Source organism: Barbus barbus (assembly GCF_936440315.1).
Source record: "Barbus barbus genome assembly, chromosome: 15".
Classification (NCBI taxonomy): Eukaryota; Metazoa; Chordata; class Actinopteri; order Cypriniformes; family Cyprinidae; genus Barbus; species Barbus barbus.
The window spans coordinates 11,280,660-11,305,826 of record NC_136743.1 but is presented as its reverse complement, the minus strand read 5'-3'; the positions used below and the strand labels follow the sequence as shown (position 1 = coordinate 11,305,826).

The 25,167-nt window shown below is 37.4% G+C and overlaps 1 protein-coding gene across 6 annotated transcripts in view; it reads left to right on the top strand.

Annotated features, from left to right (window-relative positions):
• Positions 1–25,167, top strand: part of LOC306881534 (ras GTPase-activating protein nGAP-like) — a 75,951-nt gene that overhangs the window by 25,173 nt on the left and 25,611 nt on the right. For 3 of the 6 annotated variants that reach the window (XM_079435694.1, XM_079435693.1, XM_079435692.1), the window contains exons 2-3: positions 10,933–11,060; positions 11,906–12,032. In XM_079435694.1, coding sequence (XP_079291820.1) covers positions 10,933–11,060; positions 11,906–12,032 — 255 coding nt within the window. Of the gene's footprint in view, positions 1–10,932; positions 11,061–11,905; positions 12,033–17,374; positions 17,475–22,993; positions 23,444–25,167 lie in introns of those variants that run through there. The other 3 variants (XM_079435697.1, XM_079435695.1, XM_079435696.1) reach the window with 2 other exon arrangements.

Here is a 25,167-nt window from a genome sequence, read left to right as displayed (position 1 = left end):
ATCATCATGGGTGCCCCACTTCGCCCCGCAGTCAACAGCTGTTCCTCCCAGGCCGGACCAGTCCCTGTTAGATTACTGATTAACCTGTCCCGTCCCAGCACATCACATCCTGCTTAGCCAACGGTGTCAAAACAATGTCGCAACTTCCCCTAAGCATCCCCACTTTGTTCCTCCAGCTGGAAGCTCCACAAACGCATCCTCACAGAGCTGCAGTCATAGCCCAATCTATTAATTGCAGTCATTTCCTCTCTCTGTGGACTCAACTCCCCCAAACTCCCCAGACACCAATTAAAGCTGCTAATTTGAAGGGTTTATGAATTGCCATTCCAGAGTGAGATGGCTGTGGATGCATCTGTAGTGGGCTGACGCTGAATCTCTTATTATGATCTGTAAGAATTTGAATCCTGCACTTTGCCCTGCTTTTAAATCAAAATAAATAAATAAAAAATACCATGGTATTGCTGCTTTTGGATACATACAGTATCATGGTAATGCCATTTGTTTTTGGACATATGCCTTGCGAAAGCACAATGAAAATTCAACTCAGGTGTGTGTCTGTTTTACAATAAATTCTGAATGAATGAGCCATATAATAAGTCAGAGTCCGATATAAGTTTATATTATATTGCATTATAGATTTATATTTTTGGTTTCTAAGTGTATTTATTAAATTTAGTAAAGTAAACAATTCACTTGATTTATCAAAAAAATATCCAATGTTGTGTATATATATATATAGATAAATAACTACAAGAATAACAAAGTGCAGGAAACAGTAAAACTATTTGTGCTACAAACCAGTGTTTATGAAAATGTTAATACCACTTTGCATTATCAAGCAGCATAATGCAGGCAATGGCACCGGAAGCCATTCAGGTTACAAATGGCTACGCCCAATTTTGCATCAAAAATGTGTACGCATAATACAGTTCTTGACAAAATAGGCATAAATATTTTTTCTATTTTTTTTTTTTTATTATTATTATTTGTGTATTTTTAAGTTTATTATTTGTATACATACATATACATACATAAGGACATACATACATGTATATGTATATATAAAAGATTTGTCATACCACTCACTGCTGTATGTTGTATAGGCTGAGCGGAAGTGCTTGACAGAAATTGAATTTTTTTTTTTTTTATCAGTGCTGCCGTTAGTCTGTGGTAATAGTGGTAAATAATTTGCTCTCTCACGGTTTCATATGGGCTATTTATATAACAGGAGACGAGCCGTCAATCGGGTATACGGGCCATTTCTGCACTTCACCTTCTCACTGTTTTCTCTCTTACTCCATTACATATACACTATATCACGCACACTTTCCCTGTGCTGACTCGTGTTCTTCCGCACAAATTGTCAACCTGGTGTGGCCACACCCCTCCCTCTGTGCTCAGGCATTGTTATTGGATGGGCTGTTTGTGTTTAAGGGTTGTTGTGGAGACCAGGTGGTTGGGCGCTGTGTAGGTTGGCTCATGAGAGGGCAGGAGGGTGACGCTCCACGGCCTCCACGGCTGAGCGACACAAAGCATTTTCTGTTCTCCTTCGCGATCTGTTTGTGTGTCGGGGTGTGCACACACCTGGCAAGCACTGTGGGAATTTGGCATTAGGACGTATATGAAACTAATGAAAGTCCAACGTAATGAAAAGACTCATTTGGGTGAAAGTTCCCAGTATAATCAGCCAATTCATGTTTCTAAACTGCGCAATAGACTGGTTGTTTGAGTATATGCTTAATAGTGATGTAATCTGATTCTTTTAATGTACACTGAATGTAGGGTTGGGAATCATTAGCCCTCTTAAACAGAACCAGTTCCATTAAACAAAACAAGGACAATTGATTTTCTATTGAGTGGCTTTACAATAAGACATTATTTTTGCTGAACTTGCAGCATGTCTTGAAATTGATAGAAAAAAAATTAGGCTGTAGAGTGAACCAAAGGCAATAAAAAGACAGAAATGTCTAATGTGGTGTTCTTGCTGGTTTCACAAGCCCATCAAACATACTGGGACCAGAGTATGGCAGTTGGTGAACAAATGACTCTCTTGTGGTTCTTTTTAATTAATCGGTCTCAAACTATGAGTTTGAATCAACCTAACAACTCACTCACACACAGTGAATCACAGAGTGAAATTTTTGATTGACTAAACTTATTTTCATCTTTATTTTTTTATTTATTTATATATTTTTTTCCTTCACCAAGAACTGTGTGTCCTTGAGGCTTGTGAGACTTAGGGCCCGTCCACACAGAGATGCGTTTAGCTGTATATGTAAAAATTTTGTTTCATATCGGCGTTTTGTCCAGACGGATCCAGTGTTGGAGCCTGAAACTGCTATTATTTGAAACCAGGTCCCAAAGTGGATAAATCTGAAAACGTCAGCCTTGTGTTTTCGTGTGTACAGCCAATCCCTATATTTTGTGAAACGATGATTACGTCATGTAACAACAACAACAACAACATGAACAAACAATGTGTTTTTATTAACTAACATTAACACAGATCAATAAATGTATTTATTCCATGTTTTTCTTTTTCTTGTTGTGTTGGGTTTGTATACAGCGCGCAGGGTTTATGCGCATGCTCCAAGTCGTCTTCTCCATTTTATTGCATCTCTGTGGGAGAATTACAGCGCCACATACTGGTCTGGCATACTACATCGTTTCGAGTCGGTTTCATGTGTACGCAGATATTTCTTGAGACCACGGCATGTTTACAGAAGCACGAGGAAAAAAAGATCAGACTGGGAAAACTGGCTTTGTGTGGATGAACCCTTAAGTTAGTGTCATTTTGAACTGGTTGTTTACATTACATTGCATAGTTTGATACACTGACTATAGTGTTCAAAAGTTGGTAGTCAGTAAGACATTTTTTGTTAAATATTTTTGAAAGATGCTCAGTCTTGCATTCATTGAATCAAAAAAGCAGTAAAAAATTGTTTTGAACAGCAGTGGACATATTCACAGTTTTGTGTAAATAAACAGTACTTAAATTTTTACTAGACGTTTTTGTTTAATAGGTATATATTTAGACCAGAATATGGTGTCTAAAAAAGAGCTAGACCATTAACATCCATATTGTTCTGCAGGAACTGATGATTCCCTTTTACCTCACTTCATTACACTTCTGCTTTCCTCATATGTCTGCAGTATGCTATGAACTACGTTTATAGTGTGGTTTGTCATGAGAAAAAACAAGAGAAGTAACGTCCCATTTGTGATCGAACAATCAAAGTGGCTCATAAAGTGTTTGTGAATCTCTCAACAGTATGAACCAGTATGTTTGCAACCCAAAATGGATGAGTTGTGTGTATATAACGTAGCTTAATTGATACTTAGTTTTTATAACTTTTATAAATCATACATAACACACAAACTGCAACATTTAAATGATAGTTCACTTTAAAATGATGACTCAAACGATCTCAGTTTCCCATATTTAATTTAGCTTAGAGGAAGATTTTCAATCAAAAATGACTTAGTTTGGTCTATATGTCATACTAACCTAATGTTTGACTTCAGATAACTAGGAATATAGTAGATGATACATATGGGCCAGTTTTATTGTGCTTTTTCAAATTTTGGAGCTTGATTGCACACATTTCCATTTCCATTTATTCATGGCATTTTCTTTTTATGTTCCACAGAAGAATGAAAGTCATAAGTTTTGCAGCAACATCAGGGCAAATAAATGGTGTTTTTGGTTTATTGTTTCAAGGGTAATACCACTGAAAGAAACCGCAAGGAGTGTTGATGAGAGTTTAGTTTCTTGACAAAGCAGGAGGCGGTTGAGTTTTCTCTGTGTTGGCAGTGATTAGCGGTCCCAGGCATTCCCTCGTCTGAAACCTCATCCCGGACAGGTGGTATGACTTCTCCTTCAGCTGAAGACATTCCAGGCAGGGCTGCAGGGGTTAGGATTACCCTTCATCAGACACATGCAAGGCCGGTCTGGGCCTCAGTGGGTGTCTGTGATCATAGAGATGTACATTTAGGCCTGTGTTTGATCTGCTTGTGACATATCTGCGTGCCAAGTTACTCAAACATTATGAACCGTGGTGTACCACACATGCTGAGGCAACACTGGCTTGACTCATCTGTCATATGCTCGCATAGTCCACACATGCCTTATTTCTTCAATATTACCTCAGATGTCTCACGAACATGATGATATCACATTATCATCCTGTATCACACATGGAGTTTTAATCTAACACATGCATGCTCACTTCCTGCTAGTCTGTCTAAACCGTTGCTGACCTCTTGGGTGAGCTCTGTTTGTGGGCTCCAGCTCCATTACGGGCTCACAAACTGGCAGCTCTTGGGATCAGCTGGCAGCCACCCTGCAGTAATTGTTTTCAAGCTGTGCTGCTGCACAAACAAACATATGGGTGCACATAAGGACCATGTCTGGGACACCCACACGGTTACAGTCTTATTACACCCTTTCTGGAGCCCAGGTGTCCTCTACACACCACGGCTCACTGCTGTTAAAAGAATTGCCCTCACAGCTCAATGTGAATCTTCAAGGCCCAAATTATCAGTGCAGAAGCTTGGTACGATGTTCACTTTTTGTATTTTATTTTATTTATAATTTTTTTTATTTTATTTCACTGTAGTCGTAGGAATTGGTCACAATGGTTGACATGTTACAGATAAACTTTTTGTTTGTTTGTTTTGTTTTAAATTATCAATTATTTTTTTATTTAAAAAATGTAAATGTTATCTGTAATGTTTGAAAACTTGAATGCTTTATAATTGTTTGACATACACGCATGTATGTGTATAATTTTTTTTTTCTATTATATTCCTGTTTTTAATTGTTCGTGGTTTTTTAAAGCCTTATTTGTCCTGAGGTACAGATTAGCTGTTTTATGTCAGCTAAGATTGTATTTTATTGTGTCCCTAAATTAATAAATAAATAAACTATTATAATAATAATAATAATACAAATCAATATATAAATAGTATATTAGTAATCGTAATAATAATAATAATAATACAGCCTATAGATGTTTTTGGCTGTTGCACCATGTCTGGCATCTTTATTTTTACATTCCAAGCGTTGCGTTTTTAATATTGTGTGTCAAGTTAAAAGTAGTCCATACTTTTCAAAACAAGTCTTGAGACCTTTGTTCCATTCCTTTGCACTTCTTGTAGCAGCTAGAATATGCCTCCCCTAAGAAGCTTGTCTAATTGGGGTCAGGTAAACCTGAAACCAGCCTTATTTTACTGGGCTTCCTTAACACAGATTAGTCGACTAGTCTTTCAGACAACTCACTAGTCATCTTAAAAATATTTAGTTTTGCACCTCCCTGTTGAAAGGGGTGGCTTCATTTGTGTCTGTCATTTTTGTTACCCCACAGAGGTCACCTGATCTAGCCTTTGGTTCTGTGGTTGCATGTCCTTTCCAGAGAAATGAGTGTTTGTTCTTTCTGGTACATTTTTCAAGTCTTTCTTATGAAATACTATAGCAATACATTTATTTAACGAGAGATGCTGTCTTTTTTTCATCCCTGTGTCTCTTGACATTTTAACCGACATTTCTGTCATTTCAGGGTTTGATTAGTATCTGTTTTCTCACTTCAGAGCTGCTGCTTATCTCACAGAGCATGTTGGGTAACATCCTTTGCATGTATCTAGAGGATATTTTGAGTGAAAGATGAGTTCAGTTGAGGATGATGGACATGCTCTGCAGAAATAACATTCTTGTTAAAATGAGTTTCTGCAGAGGTTATGTAACAGGACTTTTTGACGGACTTTGTCAGGACAGATGTGATTTTCACGCTAGATTTCAGATGACATACTCACACTAAACTAAATGTTCTCTTGCCCGAACACCTCAGGGAGGGGGCTTTATATACCGCTGATATATTTAGCAGGAGATCAGCGTAATTAGGTTCCTGAGCAAGTGTTAAATGTTTTGCCTTCTCAGTGGACTAGAGATTCTCTAGTTTGTTTTGCTGTTACTTTGCTAATTTGCAGTACATTCATCCACATAGAGAAATAATTTAAAAGATTGATTCAGACCAGGCATAATAGTATTTTCTCTAGAAAAAGCACATGGATGATTTAATTAATTTACATGACATTTCCAGGATTAGAAGTGAAATTGCCATATAGAATCTTTTTTTATATAGCTTTAACCCTGGTTCATCCAAAAGAAAAGAAAGTGAGGGGGTGAATTAGAATCTGAAATCGCTTGATTTTGAGTTGTTTTAACTTATTATTTTAATGCTTGTTTAATAAAGCAATAAGCCCCAAGAAGCTGTGGTTTACAGTAAATTTATAATAGCTAAGTGGCGTTGTTAGGCACGATGCAAAGCGGAGGGCCTTCCCTGGTTGAAAACTGTTGGTTTAGACACCTTTTAAAGATGACATTGTTTTTATTTGATTACATTTTTGTACTTTCATTTTTGTAAATAAGCTATTTGTTTTTAAAAACTAATGGATGACAAATGATTTTTGTGTAACAATTGGCAACGTGCCCAAGATGCTGTTAATGGAGCTTACATTCAGGATTAACATAATCGTGGAAATCCTGCAAATATTAATGGTTTTTGGAAAAATATAAATTCTCAGGCCTTAAAAATTCACAAAAAAAAAAAAAAAACTAAATAGTTCAAAATCATTGAAGGTTTATGCTGTACACGGAGCCTCAGGAAGCTGAATCCTCACTGAGCTGCAATTAAAGTCTCTTTTGCATCTTTTTGTATGCCAATAAAGATATTTCTTTCAAATCTATTAATTCAAATAATTGGTACCCAAAATGCAAATGGAACAGCCTCTATTCAGTTACTGTACAAATAATTGTGCAATCATGAACAACAACTAGAAGTATAGAAATACTTTGCTTCAAAAAGGGTTGCAACCCTGAGTGTTGCATTTTGCGCAGACAGTTGTGACTTATGATAATTGTAAGAATTGAGATTTATGCATCATATGAAAGCTGAATAAATAAGCTTTCCGTTGATGTATGGTTTGCTAGAATAGGATAATATTTGGCTACTATTTGAAAATCTAGGGTGCAAAAAAATCTAAATATTGAGAAAATCACCTTTAAATCTGTCCAAATGAAGTCCTTAGCAATGCATATTACAAATCAGAAATTAAGTTTTGATATATTTACGGTAGGAAATTTACAAAATATCTTCATGGAACATGATCTTTACTTAATATCCAATGATTTTTGGCATAAAAGAAAAATCAATAATTTTGACCCATACAGTGCATTTTTGGCTGTTGCTACAAATATACCCATGCTACTTATGACTGGTTTTGTGGTCCAGGGTCGCAATTAATTTTTCTCCCAAGGTTTTCTAAAGATTTTAAATAGTTGAATAACAGGATTAACATTAATAACATTCCTGCAAATTAAGTCAAATAAATGTATCTGCAATGTATAGCCTTTCATATGCAATCAAGACTAGTTCAGTGAGATGTATAATGAGAATTCTCAGCTCTGAAAACACTATTGAATTATTTCCAATGGCGAGAATAAAGGGCTTTGAGAGGCTGTTCCATCTGCTGGTTTTGAGAAATCTCTGATCCTCAATGTTCACTGGCCTTTTACTCTCCCCAGAGAGAAGCCGTGATTTGCACATAACTGGTATGAACAGGCGCAGGTGAAGCCCTCATCCTTACCAGAACGCCGAGGCAGTGAATCTGTACGGGATGCAATTAAAATTCCTGAAATCAATCTCCTTGACAGTCAGTGAATGATGCTGGTTGACGAGGTTTAAATAACACTCATACACCGATTAAAATAGACAGCTATTTTTGAAATTCAGATGCTAGTGGTGCACAATTTGCACATTTGTAATGCAAATATTTGTGTTATTGAACAGGGTTATTTTCAAATCTCTTGTGCCTGGAGAGTCTCAATGTGCGTAGATAATTATGGAAGATATTGTGTTCCATCAGATGGAGCTGTCAACTGTTTTCCCAACAGCTTCACACGTTTCTTAATGGCATATGAGATCTCTGGAGAAGTCACTTTATCTCACCCGTCCATATGTTATATGCTGCCACTGTGCCGCTGAGCATGAGCTGTTGTCTCAAACAGACAGGCTTTAGATTGAGCCGGCTCCCACCACTCCCACACATTTCACCTCCATCTTTCCGCAGCCGCCTTGAGTGGAGCGCCGCCAGTCTCCCTCGTTTGCCTTCCAGCTCTTATCCAAACACCCATTAAAGCATGTCTGTTTACACAGTTGTATGCTTGTTTGCAGAGCAGTAAATAGAAGAACTGTTTGTGTCGTTGTCAGTGTTGAGCTCGATCTCTCCTGAACTCTTTTGTTCACACCTAGGGCTGGGCGATATTACCAATAATCACAATTTATTCATGATGATCAATCTCTGGTGATATAACATAATCAACACTGTGAATGGCTCATGGGTCATTAAAGAGAGAATTCACCCAAAAAGTATATTTCTGTCATCATTTAATCAACCTCATGTCATTCGTGACTCATTTGACTTTTTCCATGGAAAAATAAAAGGAGCAGTTTGTCCAAGCTGCTTTTTCCATAAAATGTAAGTGTACAGAGAGCCAACTGAATCTTAATAGCACTTCTGATTGAAGATTTATTAGCAAAAACATAATTTAAATGTCTTGGTAAGTTTGGTTCATTTCTAAATCTGTTCTATCTGTCTGATTTCATTCATCATTTAAAAAAATATTTATTTCTTCAATTTTTATATAATATATTATTGTTAAAATGCACTAGTGTTCAGATGTTGGGAATTGGTTTACACCAAAACTGTATTTACTTGTAAATACAGTAAAACCACTAAATACTGTGAAATAATATTAGGAATATTATTTTTTATGTGTGTGTGTGTGTGTGTATATATATATAAAATTGTAATTGTAATGTAATTTATTTCTGTGATGGCAAAGTGGAATTTTCAGCAGCCATTACTGCAGTCTTCAGGATCACATGATCCTTCAAAAGTCATTCTGATATGCTGATTTGGTGCTCAAAAATGTCTTCTTATCAATGTTAAAGTTTCATATTTTTGTGGAAACCATGAAACATCTTATTTGTCTGAAACAGAAATGTAACAAATGTCTTTACCGACATTTTGATCAAATATTGCATCCTTGCTGAATAAAAGAAAAAAGATTTTAAAAAAGAATCATGGTGTAAGTTGGTACATTTATATTAATTTTTTTTTTTTTTTTTAAATAAAGTGAAAAAGTGAAATAAAGTGAAAAAATACATAACTTATATCAAATATCATCTAAACTTTTTTTTGTTGTTGAAAAGACCACCAAGCTCTATTCGCAGAGTGTTATTTTTCTCGGTCTTTATTTTGGTCAGTTGGCTCTCTCTCTGAATCTTTCTATCAGTTCTCTGTCCGCTCTATCTCCCGATCTTACATTGTTCAAAGAGCTAGTGTTTTTTCTTTCCCCCTTGTGCATTTTCATCATAGCATTGCTTTAGGCTGATAGCTTTAGTGGAAAATGGTCGTGGGCAAGATGACTGCATTCAATAAACTGAGCGGGGATGCAGCAGTCACACCCGTCCTCTTGAGACACATTGCGTCACTTTCTTCTGCGTCTGTGTGGTGTTAATTTAGTCATGAGGCCTGGGAAAAACTCAAGTGCGGTCACTATTGGCCCACTCGGCTGATCCAGAGTGACATCAGGGCGGGCTGACCTCTGACCTTGAGTCCCTGACATGTTCTTTCTGTGTCTCGCTCTGGTCAACCGTACAGCAAAACTGTCAGCCAGAACTGATTGATGAAGCTTAGCGAAGGTCTAAATGATCAATTAATAGACAAGGAGGACCACTAGGCTTTTTGTCAGTAATGTTTTCTGACAAGTGCTTCCACTCGTTAGTATGTGAAATGTGAACGTTCCCAAAATGCACTCAGTGTCGCTCTGAAGGTGACCTAGAACGCATCGAATCACTCAGTTCTTGCTTTCAAAAAGCAGATGTTTCCCCTAACAGGGTTTGTTTGTTTGATCTGAGAGCGATGCAAAGAGTTATGAGCTTCCTGATGTCATTTTCTCCCACTGACATTGAATCCTGTGAAAGAGCTGGATTGCTTGAGCACATGAGCAACACTACAAACTAGTATACCACTGCCCTCTACAGGCAGCAGTGTGTAGAACACCATACAGTTCAATTACAGCTGTTCAAAGGTGAAATCAAAGTTTACATTGATGCACTTTTATGGTCTTTTTGTGCAAACTATTTCGAAGAAAGAGAGTCTTTGTAATCTTTTAATCACAATGTAAAAAATTACTCCGCCTCTGAAATGACTTTCGTTTCAGATGATTTCACCAATCCCTTTTTTCAATAAATGCTGCCCTGTTGAGCATAATATACTTTTAAAAAAAGCATCACAAAATACTTTTAAAACCAACCCCATAACATTTTAACAGTAGTGTAGTATTTTTATATATACGTGATTGTTTTCCTGTTACCTGACACATTTCTGAATGTGATTGCAGCATTGTATTATCCGGTCAGAAATGTTGAAAGCAGCTTTCTGCCAATGAGATATTTGAAACCGCTCTAGCTGTTTGTCCTAACAGTGGAGGACAGTTGTTATTTTTACAAATTCATTTGAAGCTGCTACTGATGCAGAAATTGCTCACAGCAGCGTTTAATGAGTCCAGTGTGACTCATTTTCTTATGAGCAGCATCATTGTCCAGAGTCTATTTTTGTGAGGTGAACTGGTAATTAAATAAAGAAGAGAAGAGAGTCTGTGCCTCTCTGAGGGCCCTTGTCTATTTCTGCAAGCTGTGAGGGAATAATATGTAGCTGCATATTTTGGAAGACCCATTAAAAGCGTTGCTCAGTCCTGAAGTTTTAGTCTGAAGAGAACCATTGCTGACATGAAGAAAGCCTGTTTTTGTGGTGGTCCTTTTCTGTGGCAACCCATTCTGAGGTGTTTTTTCTGTCCCCTGTGCACAGATGTGAAGGGACCGCCCAGCCACCGCTTGTCCTGCGGCCAGTCGCCGTTTACGGAGCCCTGCGTTTGGGAGAGGAAGTACTGCATCCTGACCGATAGCCAGCTCATCCTGCTCAACAAGGAGGAAGAGGTAACAGCGCTCCCTCCCCATGGTTTATTCCCTCATTCTTCTCTCTTCCTCTCCATCAGAATGAAGAGCGAAGGACAGTTAAATGAAGACACGCAGATGATGTTTGTGCTTTGTTGTGCATTTCCCCTTGTGAGGGTTAAATGCGTCGTTTGCGGATGTAATTTGGATTTGGATGGGATTAGTTTTCCAGACAGTTACGTCTGTGATTCGAATAAAATCACAAAGTAAATTAACCTGACCTCCTTAAAGGGTCAGTTCTTTAAAAAAAAAAAATTCTGTCATCCTATACTCGCTCTCATGTTGTTGTTTTTCTGTGGAACTAAGAAGAAGATATTTTAAAGAATGTTGGTAAAAACAGTTGATGGAAGTCAAAGGGGACCGGAAACTGTTTGGTTACCAACATTTTTCAAAATATCTTCTCTTGTGTTTAGCAGAAGATAGAAATTCATGCAGGTTTGGAACAACTTGAGGGTGAGTAAATGATGGCAGAATTCTCATTTTTATGTGAACTATCCCTTTAAGGAAAACTAGTCCCATCCAAATAGGTCTTGATAGTTAAAGAGCCTCATTTTGCACAGTTTAATGATTTGTTCTCTTCTTTAACGAGTTCCAGCACATTACCCTCGGTGTGCAAGCCAACCAATTTCATCTTGAGGTTATGAAAGGGAATAATCAATTTACTTAATAGAATCTGAAAGCAATCTGTCAATCAGAAACTATTTCAATACATTAAACGGTTAGTTAATTAGTAGCGCTGTCAGGAAAAGGGGCTTTCTGGCCCGCTGTTAGAATGTGTACCCTTGTGACCTCCACCCACTGACTTCTGACCTCTGACTTGTTCCCAGATGCCATCTGAGGTCCATGAAAGCCCCACAGCATCCTCATCAAAAGGTCGCAGCCTGAGAAGGACAGTCAGTGTGCCCTCTGAAGGACAGTTCCCAGAGTATCCACCAGAGGGTGTTACCATGTTAGGTAAGATTTACAGTATGTGGTGTTTCTGTTGTGATAGCAAAACTACTATTTATGCTCTCTGCCAGGCATAATAACCACGGGAATATTTAAGAGGAAACTTTGAGAATTTTGATAGGGTTATCAGATAATATTAGTGATGTTTATTTTTTTGCTTGTCAACTTCATTTACAATTACATTAATAATTTGTTAAATAGTTAAAAGTAATTTATATCAAATAAAGATTTGTTCATGTTTATAATTAATAATATTGTAAATTTTCTGTAACATAAAATAGTTTACATTTTTATATTTGTGATGCAAAAAAATTTTAGACTTTTAATATCAGCCATGTATTAAAATAATTATCAGTTGACGCAATTAAAAATTTCATAAAACTGATAATGAAACTGTCAAATAAAGTTTCTTTCAGATTTTTTGTCAATATTGTGATGCCAATATTCAGTGTAGCACTTTAAGTAATTATTGACTTAAGCTATTAATAATTTAATAATACTGTTAAATATAACTTTTAGCAAATAAATTTTTCAAAATTTCAATTAATATTTTGACCAATATTCACTGTAGCATTACAAATAAATAATTTTATAATAGCATTTTCATTTTTGATGTACAATAATAGTATAAAGATTTATTATCAGATATTTATCAGTTATCAGACATAAAATCAATCTAATTGTCAGCTTAAGCCATGATTTTATTTTTTTATATATCAGTTTAATTTTTATAATTATATTTATTTCTAGTTATGCTCAGCCTCTCAGACTATTTTTTTCCCTCTAGAAACTTCCCTTTTGCAGTCTCTTTAAAATGATTTTAATCCAGTTATCATGAACAATGGAAATATCATTGTTCAAAAGGTGCTGAATTGCTGATTCAAACAGTAGCAGGACCTCTAGTTACTTCTGACAGAAGCTTTTTTGCTCTGTCTATAGGGTTTCAAAGATGCAGCTTATACCAGGGGATCATATGGCACTCTGTTAGTACAGTAAATGCTAATCAAATTAGCATTTACTGTAGCTTTAAGATGTTGTTAAGCAAGCACGCTCACACTGCAGTTTATAGCATACGGATTTGTGCTCTTGTAGGCAGCGCATGAGGTGAATCATGAACGAAATCATGTCAGTAGGTGCATTTGTAACATCGGAGCCATTACTCCTGAATCCACTGCTACAAGCACAGAGGATCAGGATAACAAAGCAGTGGATTTAACCACAACACCGCAGGCTGGGCTTTGAAAAACACCAGATTGGGGGCGAAAATATGCATGCTAAAAACCGCGGAATATTTCACAAAACAAAGATCAGTTGTACAACAGTATCAACTGCATAATTATTCGCATATATACACCCCCACCCCCCTCATTGTTACAACATGAGACTGTTTAGTCTTGCTTTTTTCAGAATTATTCACTCTCATGTTGTCACAAACTTGTATGACTGACTGGCTTCTGTGAAACCCAAAATAAGATATTTTAAAGAATGTTTTGTCTGCTTTTGTTTATATAATGAAAGTCAATGGTGTCCAAAACAACACTGGTGAGTGAGTTTCATTATATGAACAAAAAAGGATATTTTTCAAAATGTCTTATTTTGTGTTCAACAGAAGCCAGTCAGTCATACAAGTTTGTGACAACATAAGTCAAACAAGCTTTTAATAGCAAGAAGATATGTTAATGATGGCATTGTTCATTTTTGGGTAAACTATCCCTTTAATGTAACCTGACTCAGATGGACGCTCCCTATCCAGAATTTTCAAAGTTCAAGTTGTTCTGAAAACAGTTTAATCATCTGATTCACCTCTCCATATCCGCACCTTTTACTCATAATGATTCAATATGTTTGGGTATGTGTGATCCTGCGACCTCTGTGGGCCGGGCAAGCTTGTGCGAGAAGGAGTATAGAGAATGTAATTTTGAAGAACAAAACTCACTGTTGTTACTTTGTTCGTTTTCTCTCTCTCTTTCTCTCTGGACAGCGTTTCGTTTACTCCCAGGCCTAGGGGGCAATAACTGAAGCTGCCCTCTGACTGGTCTCGCATTCAGTGCCAGTACGTGCGGGGGTGCGGACACTGACCCAGTGGGCCGGTTGCTAAAGGCAGCCGTCAGAGAAATGCACAAATCTCTGTGACTAAGAGAGTCATTCATTCTCCAGACCCTCCTAAGCTGCACCGCTACGGATTCAGAGAGCAAGAGAAGAGGGTTATTTATATGTTAATGTTCGCTCTGTTTGACAATGAGACACTCCGCAGCCAGGGTAGTGAGGGAGAGTCCAGGATTTCTATAGCCATTCAGAACAGGTCGAGTCTCTAGAGGCTGTTAGATTCACAGCTACAAAACATTTTGTGAGATCATATGAGGTTTTCAGTTTGTATGGTTTCGATCTGTGAATCATATATATTTTTTTCTGTTGTTGCAATGAGGAGAGATGTATCACCTATTGAAGCTCCAGCTCCATCTTTCTCACGGTTGTCAAGACAATGAGGTTCTGACTTCTCTCAACTTGAGCTATTTATGTACTTACAATTAGGTTTGTGGATGGTTTTAAAGATCAGATTCTTCTGCTGAACACAAATTAAGATATTTTTAAGAATGTTTCAGCTGTTTTTGTCCATACAATGAAAGAGGTCAAAAATAACATTAAACCCTTTGGCTCTGAGACATTTTTAAAAATGTCTTCTTTTGTTTTCCACAGAAAACGTAAGTCATACAAATTTGGAACTAAATGAATATGAGTAAATGATGGCAATTTTCATTTTTAGGTTAACTATCCCTAATAAATGCAATATTTGAAATAGCAACGTTCTCTTTAACCTCTTTGCTAGTAGTAATGAAGCATTTAATGAGACTAAAATAGAATAATGTAGATCTATTTTGGTAGATGAAATGCATCTCATTCTATTGTTGCACTAAAGAATATGTCCAATTGATTTTGCTATTTATACATTTTGAGGCGAGGAAGATGACTCAGCTTTACAGAATCCACTAATATTGGTCCCCAAGTCTGTGTTTTCCCCCTGTGGTCCTTGTGTAACATTTTAGTGTTTTATTGAAACAAATAAAAAAAGGATGAAAATAGTTCAGAGAGTGGTGTGTCATGGTCATGCTGTCCTGAGAAATTCACATTTTACGTGGTGGGCGAGGGCGAAAAACTGCTACTAGTGTGTTGATAGCAGAATATTGTTGTTATGCTCGTTCGAAGAAGGAACAAAGTTTGAGGCCTAATGGTTAGAGAGTCAGGCTCGTAATCCAAAGGTTGCGGGTTCGAGTCTCGGGCCGGCAGGAATTGTAGGTGGGGGGAGTGAATGTCCAGCGCTCTCTCCACCCTCAATACCACGACTGAGGTGCCCTTGAGCAAGGCACCGAACCCCCAACTGCTCCCCGGGCGCCGCAGCATAAATGGCTGCCCTCTGCTCCGGGTGTGTGTTCACGGTGTGTGTGTGTTCACTGCTGTGTGTGTGTTCACGGTGTGTGTGTGTTCACTGCTGTGTGTGTGCACGTTGGATGGGTTAAATGCAGAGCACGAATTCCGAGTATGGGTCACCATCTCACTTCACTTGAATTTTAGATGAGAATCATTGTAATATTTGTACTGCAACTGGTCTTTTTTTCTGGCTCCTTTTTCTGTCATCTTGAGACCATCATCTGATGTTGCATTTTGTATTTTTCTCCTTGAATATGTTTTTAGGAAGCCAATGTTTCCAAAAATGAATTAGCTTTATGCATATGTTGTTTTGGGGTGAATTTTAGAGAAATGTAAAACTGCAGAATTGCAATGCTGGGCTTTTAGGATTACAGTAGGATTTAACTGTCTTGACGCTTTCCTATAGCAAGTTAGAAGGCTGCAATTCTGATATGTTCATCTCAGAGCTTTCCTCTGTCATCCTAATAATCCTAGTAATATTCCTCCATCTCACAGACTCCCCTATAAAGTAACTCCAAATACATAGTTATAGGCTTGCAGTGCAGTTGCTTTGACCTCTATACAAGCTTTTTCAGTGCGCTAGAAGACAGAAGCTTTAGTCTGTTCCTCTCAGAGCAACCATCTTGCACTCTATAAAGTTTAATCCAGCTATGATTTACTGAAGTGGCTTGGTTGGTTATGTGAATAACATTTAAAAATTGTTGACTGTTAAGTATGCATTTCTGCAACATTCTATAGTGTCTCATATTTTATTTTTGCAGTGTTGCAGTATTTCTATCACTAAATATATTAAGGATTGGAGGAAAACTACAGATCAAATACCTGAAGATTGCGAAATTTGATCTAAAACAGTCAGCACGGTGTCATTCAGCAGTGACCATATTGTGTGACTTTGGCATGCTGGGAGATTGAAACTGCAAATATTTCCTTGCCAGACTTGTTGCTATGATACATTGCATAGTGTGAGCTGCTGTTAAATGTAGCTTCAACCCATATTAAGTGGAAAAATAAGATTTAAACAGCGGGTCGCAGAAGATAGTTAAATGATAATCTATAGCATTTTAACACTGCAACCAATTTACACTGAAACAAAGCTTAAATCCTACGTTTATTTAAAATATAAACTCTATTCTTTTTCTGTATTGCATCTCCTGATGTTTCATTCAGAAAATGTAAACATAGTTACAGTATTTCACTGCTTTCTCATGACTTCCATTCTTTTTAATGAATTATCTTAAAACTATGGTATGAAATGGCATTCAACACAATGCTAATGCTCAGAAAAATAAATTGAGTTGTTCATCCAGCTGCCTCACTTCCTCCATTCATTCCACTATATTGTTCGGCAGCAGTGAGGGTTTCCTGTTCTTTCTCATGCATGTAACAGGTGAATGTCTTTCTTCAGTGTTACACAATGACTGAAATATAATAGTGTAGCCATATTTTTATATTTCCGTTCTGTATATTATCAGGATCTGTGCTATATTGAATCATTGGCACCTTTGCATTAAAGCCATAGGTTTGTTTCTTTCTTCTTTTTTTATTTTATTATTTTATTTTCTGGTAACCATCATATTCAAAGGCTTTTTCTTTGGCAGAACAACATAATTGCCAGTAAATGACTGAACTTTCATTTTAGGTGAAATGCCTTCAAAACAAGGGATTTAGCTTGTCAACCTGCTTGATTTATTGGTTAAAAACATTTCCTGGTAATGTAATGTCTGAAGATGGACAGTGTGCAATCGTCTGTAGATTAAAGGATCCTCGGAGAGGACAGCCATTGTTGTGCTCTTTTGAATAGAGTAACAGAGAAAAGCGGAGTAGGTTGAGACTGACTGGATCTGGCTCAGGCTTTACTGCATTCCTCAGTGTATGGACTGCGTGAAGGGGTGTGAGAGACTTCACTCACTAAACACCGGCTCGGCTCAAATCATCTGCTCTCTGGGATTGTTTCGTTTTATTTTCGTGGAGGGATGTGACCATAACTAATTGCGGGATAGATATCAACAATGGAATTTATAGGTATGTTTTTGGCATCACTTCATATTCAACGGGTGTGGAGCCACACGGCAGTTGTGGGAGTTTGAATTGATATTACGTTATACGAAAACATTTAAGACTGTAGTCTACTTACTACTAAGCAGTATTGTTATAGTGTTTTACTAATGCAGCCATATGATGATGCAACAGTTAGTGTGTATTCAATAAACTGCTTTACGATTCGAAATCTTTAAACTGTTCTTTTTAATTTCATGACTTGTACGTTTCCTAAACTTGTATTTCCGCCGTATTAAAATACTCTGAATCTGGTGTTTGAAACATACAGCGTGACTAGTGTAGTCCGATTCCCCAAAGAATGACTCTTTGATTCACTACTCTAAAGTAGTCCGATTCCCGAGTAAATGACTCTTTTGAGTCAGTTCTTTTTAAGTGAATCAAAATATGACACACTAAATGAATCATTCGGAGAGGTTACTAAATTAAAAGTGGCATATTAAAACGCGTGCTATTATTTATACTATCGTTTTTAAACCAAGAGTTGTTGCTGTTTGTGTTGTACTTAAAGCTCGTGGTACTTTAATTAATAGTGTTTTATAAAAATAAATGAATGAAATTTGAAGTACTAAAAGAATCGTTCATGGAACCAGATTGGAAAGGATTCCTCATTTGTCAGGGCTCTGGTTTTAAAAGTGGACGTTTTCCTTTGTCCTGTTTAATTAAAGACTAATTTAGATTAACAATGGCTCGTTGTCATCGTGCCTTTAACATTAAGTAGAAGAAAGCATCGATTCTTCCGCTTGCCTGCCCCCCTATCCTTCATTAAGGGTCACCCCTCCTGGCGTCCACTGCTGTTTATTTATTTATTTGCCCTTTTAATGTCATCTATCCTGTCATGCTCATGTATTAAAAGGGAGAGGGATGCTCCATTGAGTTAACCGGTTAATATTTAATAACGAATCTGATGTTCCTATTTTATTTTCCATCTTTACATTCAAAAGTATAGGCCATTTTAGTAAAGTATAGCAATACTGTTGTATGTGTGTGTGTGTATAAAAGCAACTATCCTGCAATAAAAAATATATATATATTTATTAGATTTGATCATTTATATGTATGGAAAGGCTAGATTACAGAGAACATGAATAAGATTACAAATAAACTATGAAAATGCAGAGATTGCTTTCAAGAGACCTTCCAATAGTTTTGCATGCCAAAAGGAAAACACATGAGTGAAATGAGTTTTCAATTATAAATATCACTCAAACTCCCTTGGGATTTGAGAGTCCTAGGCTGATTTGTCACAGAAAAGTTTGTTTGGATATATAAACTCCTGCTTGGCGTCATTTGATCTTTGTTGTTCATTGCCCTGCCCTCATCTGACAGGATTTTTACACTGTCAGGCCTGAAACTTGCTTTGACTCTGAATACCTTGAAATAGCATCATCTAAAATGACAGTCGTCACATACAATTGCTCTGTTGTGCATGTAGGTGTAAGTGTTTCATATATAAGTGGAAAGATAGTGTGTAAGTGCATCGTATGACCCCCCTCATATGAACCTCAGTACACTTTTAATGCCTAATGTAAAACTTGAAATACCTGTCTGTGGGTTTCCGGCGTTTTTGACCAAACCTGTTTGGCCTTTGGATTCTGAGGCGTCATAAAACTAAAACAATGCAATGCCTGTGAGTTGCAAGGATCTTAATGTAGTGCACCACACCTGTCTACTTTCCTCTGTCTGTGTAAGAGAGGAAAAGACATCTTGCGAGTGTCCACTTTCACAGCTTGGTGTTGTGACGTCACTACATTCCAGACGTTTGGAATCACACAAAAACAGATAGATGGAAAAGTAAATAGTGACAGAAGTCTTGTCATGAGGGAAGGAAGAGAATAGATACACTATTGTGCTTCTGTTTGCACTTGTTTTATTAGATAACATTCTCAAGAGTGGTGGTATTTAAGAAGGTGTACCAACCTGAGCCAAAATGGCAAGACAAGGCAAGAGAGAAATTGTTGTCTTAGTCAGCAAACGCTTCTGGAAGTGTTCTGTAGCACCATCTGTTTTTGTGGTTTAACACCACGAATAGAAGTTTGAAGTATAATAAACCCAGCAATAAAAAGAAATATAACCCTTCATAAAATGCTTTTGGGTATCTGACTGAAAATAAAAAATCTTTGGGATAACAGGCCCATGGATAAGTTTTTCTGAGTAAATCCTGTCCGGTCACAGCGTTTTCACTAACCGACTAAAACCCCACTGCGTTTTCCAGTTTTGGATTTTCCCATAGCTTACCGTCTCTGAGCATTATGATGCAGAGAAATGCTGCAGTTGCGTATGGAGGAAGCGTGGAGCTTTGCTCAGATTCACTGATGCCCCTGCTGTTCCACTAAATATGAATAATTAATACTCGGCCTGCACATTTCATATCAGGTATCATCATCTTTACTGTGATGGTGTGGAGAGGCCTGACAAGTAGGCTATTCATGTATTCCATACTGTTCAGGCATGTAGTATTGATAAAGTTGTGGGTTTCTTTAAGGTCTTGTTCTCAGGGTCATGTTGGGATAATGAGTCAAGCCTAAACCTCAACTCAAGAGGAGATTCAGAGATGGAGTTTGTGTGGATCAGCATTTACCATGAACAAGGCACTAAGATGCTGCACAGGGAAACTCACAGCATGTATATATTTTGTTTAATTTAATTGCAGCCTTTGAAATTTGTTAATCACACTAAGCCATATCACAATTCCGTTTTTATTTCGATCAGTCACGCAGCCCTATTAAATCTTGCCTATTTTGATGTCTTAAACCGAAAAATTGTGTTTTCTGTATCAGTTATCAGCTAATTCACCGGCTTGTCACCTTTTTAAACTTTACAACAGATAAATAAGGTTTAGCTGAAACTGCAAGAAAGACTTATTGCCCTTGTAACATTCGTAAAAAAAATATAATAATAATAAACATATATATATATATATATATATATATACATATATATATATATATATATATATATATATTGGCCTGTGAACGTTGGAAAGTAAAGCTGCCCTGTTTTCCTATGATTTTCAGTGCTTAAGTGTTGATGAACAATAAAACAGTTAATGGACAATAAAACAAAAATCTCGTAGATTACAGTGAAGGAGGCACCCAGCCATCCTTAGCTAAGGGTTGTGCACAGGCAAGCACCACACAGAAAATGTAAAAATCTAGTTTTTCAGTGAATTGTGTCTCTCCTACAATGCATCCATATATCAATACATTTAATAACAGTCTTCTCATCCATGCAGAGAATGATGGGTAATGGAAGTGCAGTTATGCTTAATGTTGCAGGCAATTTGGCTCTAGATAAAGCATTGTGGCAAAATCTTTCACTCTTTTTAGGCAATCCGTATTGATTCATTTACACCCTCCAAATGGCATTTTACCACAGATTTATTGCTTATCTCAGAAGGCAATAAAAGGGGTGGTTTTGCACTAACTAGGGACCACCCTTTCTCGCCCATCCCCCACCCCCCTATCCACCAACACCAGAGCACCCCCATCACTTCTAATTACAGCCTGGGTCCCTGTTTCAGGTCTTGCAGTGTTGATTTTAACCCCTCTGTTATCTCCAGTGCTGTATTGATCCGAGGAAGGGCTGGGCCAAATCAATGCAGTAAGTGGATTTTCAGGGGCATTCACAGCCTGGAGGGTAGGAGAGAAGGAGACGCTACGCTGTGCTGTGCTGGCCTCACTGAGGGGCTGACAGGGAGACCTGATGACTCTGACGCCAGGGGACAGAGGACAGTCAGGGACAGTCTGACCTTGGACTGCCTATAGTGAGGTGACGGATGGGCTGAGAACTGCAGAGGGAGAGAGACAGGAATAATTCTAGGTGTGATGTAATAGCTGTGATTTAAGGGAACTAAATCAAAGTGTAGTCACTGAGAATAGCTGGTTTGTCCATGCTGCCTGTGTCTCATGTGTTGTTGTTAAAAACAAAAGTGTTTTAGTATACAAAGATTCAAACAGCCTTGTGTCCTGAGGTAGTCTCTATTTGCTTTGAAAACAGTTGAAATTGTTGTTGTAGCTTTTTTTCAAACTATCGATATGTGAATTTTTATTTATGTATTTATATTATTTGTTCATTTTGACCTTTTTTGAAAACTACATTTTATTCATTTGTAGGATGTTATGGGTGGTTGCTTTCTGGCCCAAGTAAAAAATAAAAAAAATAAAAATTAGCAGAATGTATTTTTAGATCTGTCAAACTGACAGTTTAATAAAAATGTAATATTTTTAACACTATTTTTAACTGCTTTATTTTTATTTTTTGTTTACACTTCTAAAGTTAAACAATGTGGAGAGAGTAAGATTTTTTTAAAGACATTATTTAACAAGCATGTAATAAATTGATAGAAAAGTGATAGTGAAGACGTTTATAATGTCACACAAGATTTTTATTTCAAATAAATAGTTATTTTAAACTTTTTATTCATCAAAGAAACATTTTCACACTTTGATAATGATAAATGTTTTTTGAATACCAAATTAGCATATTAGAATGATAATTTAACGCTGAAGACTGGAGTAATGGCTGCTGAAAATTCAGCTTTGCCATCACAAAAGAAAATTACATTTATTCAGATATATTAAAATAGAAAAGAGGTGTTTTAAATTCGAATAATGCTTCACAATAGTACTGTTTTTTATAGTATTATTGATTAAATAAATGCAGCTTTGGTAATCATTAGAAAAGTCTTTCAAAATAATAATAAAATAAAATACTATTTTATTATTTATATGTCAACCTTTTAACATCTACGATCTAACAATCCCAAAAGGTGACAATAAAGAGAAGATTACAAGGTCATTTATTCAACAACACTTATTGAAATATGGTGCATTTAAACCACTAATTTATACATTTGACAAGTCATCAGTGCTTGCTTCTAAGTTATTTATTTGTTTATTTATTTAATTTCGCAAGCTAATGTTACTTAACTTTATTACTTTATATTATTTATATTGACTAATGTGGGCAGTCTAAGTTTGAGTCTGCCTTGCGTCATTTTCTGTTCCCAGTCTCCTGATAGCATCCGATAATGCTTTATTAGATTCAATAAGAATTTTGAAGGACATGCTAAATATAGCACATAAAGTTATGCACTATACTCCTTCAGTTCAGTCTACATTCGATTCTCTTATTTCAGTAGGTCACGTCCAGCTAACAGCTCTAACACGCTTTGACCTTACAGTGTAATCTGATACTCGCTTGTATTTCCTCTCTATTCTTTTACTTCTCCATTCTTTAACGACCTCCAAAACGCACCTCTCACAAATGACACGCATTCACACGCGCAGCACTAGCCTCCAGAGCCGTGTCCCACATGAAGTATGAAAACAAAAGTCTCGAGGCAAAGAGCGCCTCTTCGTTTTTGCTAATGTGCAAGGCTGCAGCAGGCAGACGGAGCCAGATGCGCTGAGGAGGGGGGGGGGGGGTAACGAGGGAACGGAGAGAGAGAGAGAGAGAGAGAGAGAGAGAGAGAGAGAGAGAGCGATGGGAAGTGCTTGCAGTTCTGCTGAGAGGAACAGAGGAGTGAGGTTACAGCGATTGATTGAGTAAATGCGGTAAAATCTCTTCCGCTGGTGTGCCAAAAAAGAGAAAGGGAAGAGGCTGATAAAGTGAGGACTAGGATTGCTGCCCAGAGATACGGATAGAGAGAAGAGGATGGACTGAGATGTGAGAGAGAGGTTTAGCAGAGGACGTTTCAGTCTTTGAGGGAGAGCGCTGGGGAGAGAGGAAGACGGTACGATGTGGCAGCAAGCCACGGCAGGACAATGAAGAGGCTGCAGTTTATCAGTGCGGCGGAATCTCTCTCAGAGTGATGGACAAATAAAGGGAAAGCGCTCAAGCTCATTGGACGAGAGCGATGGTCACTCTTCAGCCAATCCAATGGTGACCAGCTCCATTTATTCAGCAGGTGATGGGCAACAGCTGTGATAGAGGTATCTCTCTCTCTCTCTCTCTCTCTCTCTCTCTCTCTCTCTCTTGTCCTCGTTCTCAGCCGCGTTTTATTAGATTAACTTTAATAAATTAAGTTATCGTCGTGCTCTCAGACTTGGAGGGTCATTAAAAAATCTATAATGATTGAAGTTGAGTTGAATATGCTGTTACAGGTCATTTCCTGTTTGATAAGTTGTCCGTGCATGTTCAGAGGCGAAACAAGGTGGTGTTTTGCTGCTCTTGGTTTACATTTACTCACATTTATGCATTTAGCTTTAATCCGAAGTGATGTAAAGTGCATTCAACCTGTATGTTTTATCACAACATGCATTCCCAGGAAATTGAACCCATGATCTCGTGTTGCTAGCATCAAGATTGTAATATAAGTACCGCTGTGCTTAGTCATAGGGATCACTGCGATTCATCAAGTTTAGCACTGCAGAGCCCTCGCACTAGCAGCAACTTCACGGAGAGTGTGAGCGATGCATGGAAGAGTTTGATCCGAGGAGCTCAATGATACAACAGGCGGTCTACAGAGCCCAGCTGTGGCTGTGGAGGAGAAAACTTGAAGTTGCTGTTCTTGTAAAGCACAAATGTATTGGGAATGAAGCTTCCAAAAGGGGATTTTGGTAGCGATGCAGAAGAACCATTTTTGTTCCCCAAAGAACCTTTATGTGAAGAGTTTTTAAAAGAATCATTTGTTTCTTAGTTTGAAGATTATTTTAATAATCTGAAGAGGCTTTTTTTATATATATAAATAATATTTTGTGTCAAGAACCTTAATTTTTAACAGTGTATCTTTGGAAGAGAGGTCTTTGGAAGTCGGATGGACTGCACAGAACTTGACTGGGCCACTCCTGGGCTGCAAAACAGGTTGAACTGCTAAATTTAGCTGTTGATCAATGGTCCTCTGGAGAGCGGCCAAATGTGAGCGTGACTGATGCGTAATTTAAGAGACATTATAATGTCCCATTCATTTGATGAGAGATTTGGTATGTGTATACAAGATATTAAATCAATAGCTTACCTAAAAATATAAATTCTTGCAGATTTCTTTTGTTCCAAACATGTACAACTTTCTTACATTTGTAAAACAGATATATTGAGAAATATTCTCTGTAGAATGAAAGTTAAAAGGGGTCCAGTGTTGTTTTGGACCCCATTGTCATTCATTGTTTGGAGAAAAACAGTATCATACACTAGAAAGTAAGTCAGACAAGTTTGAAATTTTTGAGTGAACTACGTCTTTAATCTCTTTATTGTGAGCCGAGGGTTTGATCTTTAGCAGTGGTGGGCAGCTCTCCAACGGACCAGGCACAATCTCTATTGTTTGGATCCACTGAGTCCTGCAAGCTGAAACCAGAAGCAGCGTCATGGTCAAAGACCTCTGGGTCAATTTCAACAGTGTTTCTTGATTCAGTGCAGACGCTGAGAGGCAGGAGTTCTGCGGCACTTCGTGCTCAGTGATGGACTGGATTTTTATTTCTCTGGGTGAATTAACTCATTATGGGGTGATATACACTTCAGTGAGGAGGACGGCCCGAGGGATGGATCTCTTGGAGGTTGTGCGGATGTAGGTTACGTCCTGCTCCATCCTTGACACACATCGTCCCTGCAAATGTAGAATAAATCAGTCTGAGGAAATTAAAAATAAACTTGGCTATGAAAGGAAAATGAGTAATATTTCACTTAACTTCTGAGAGTGGCTTTATATGAGAGCCACAGG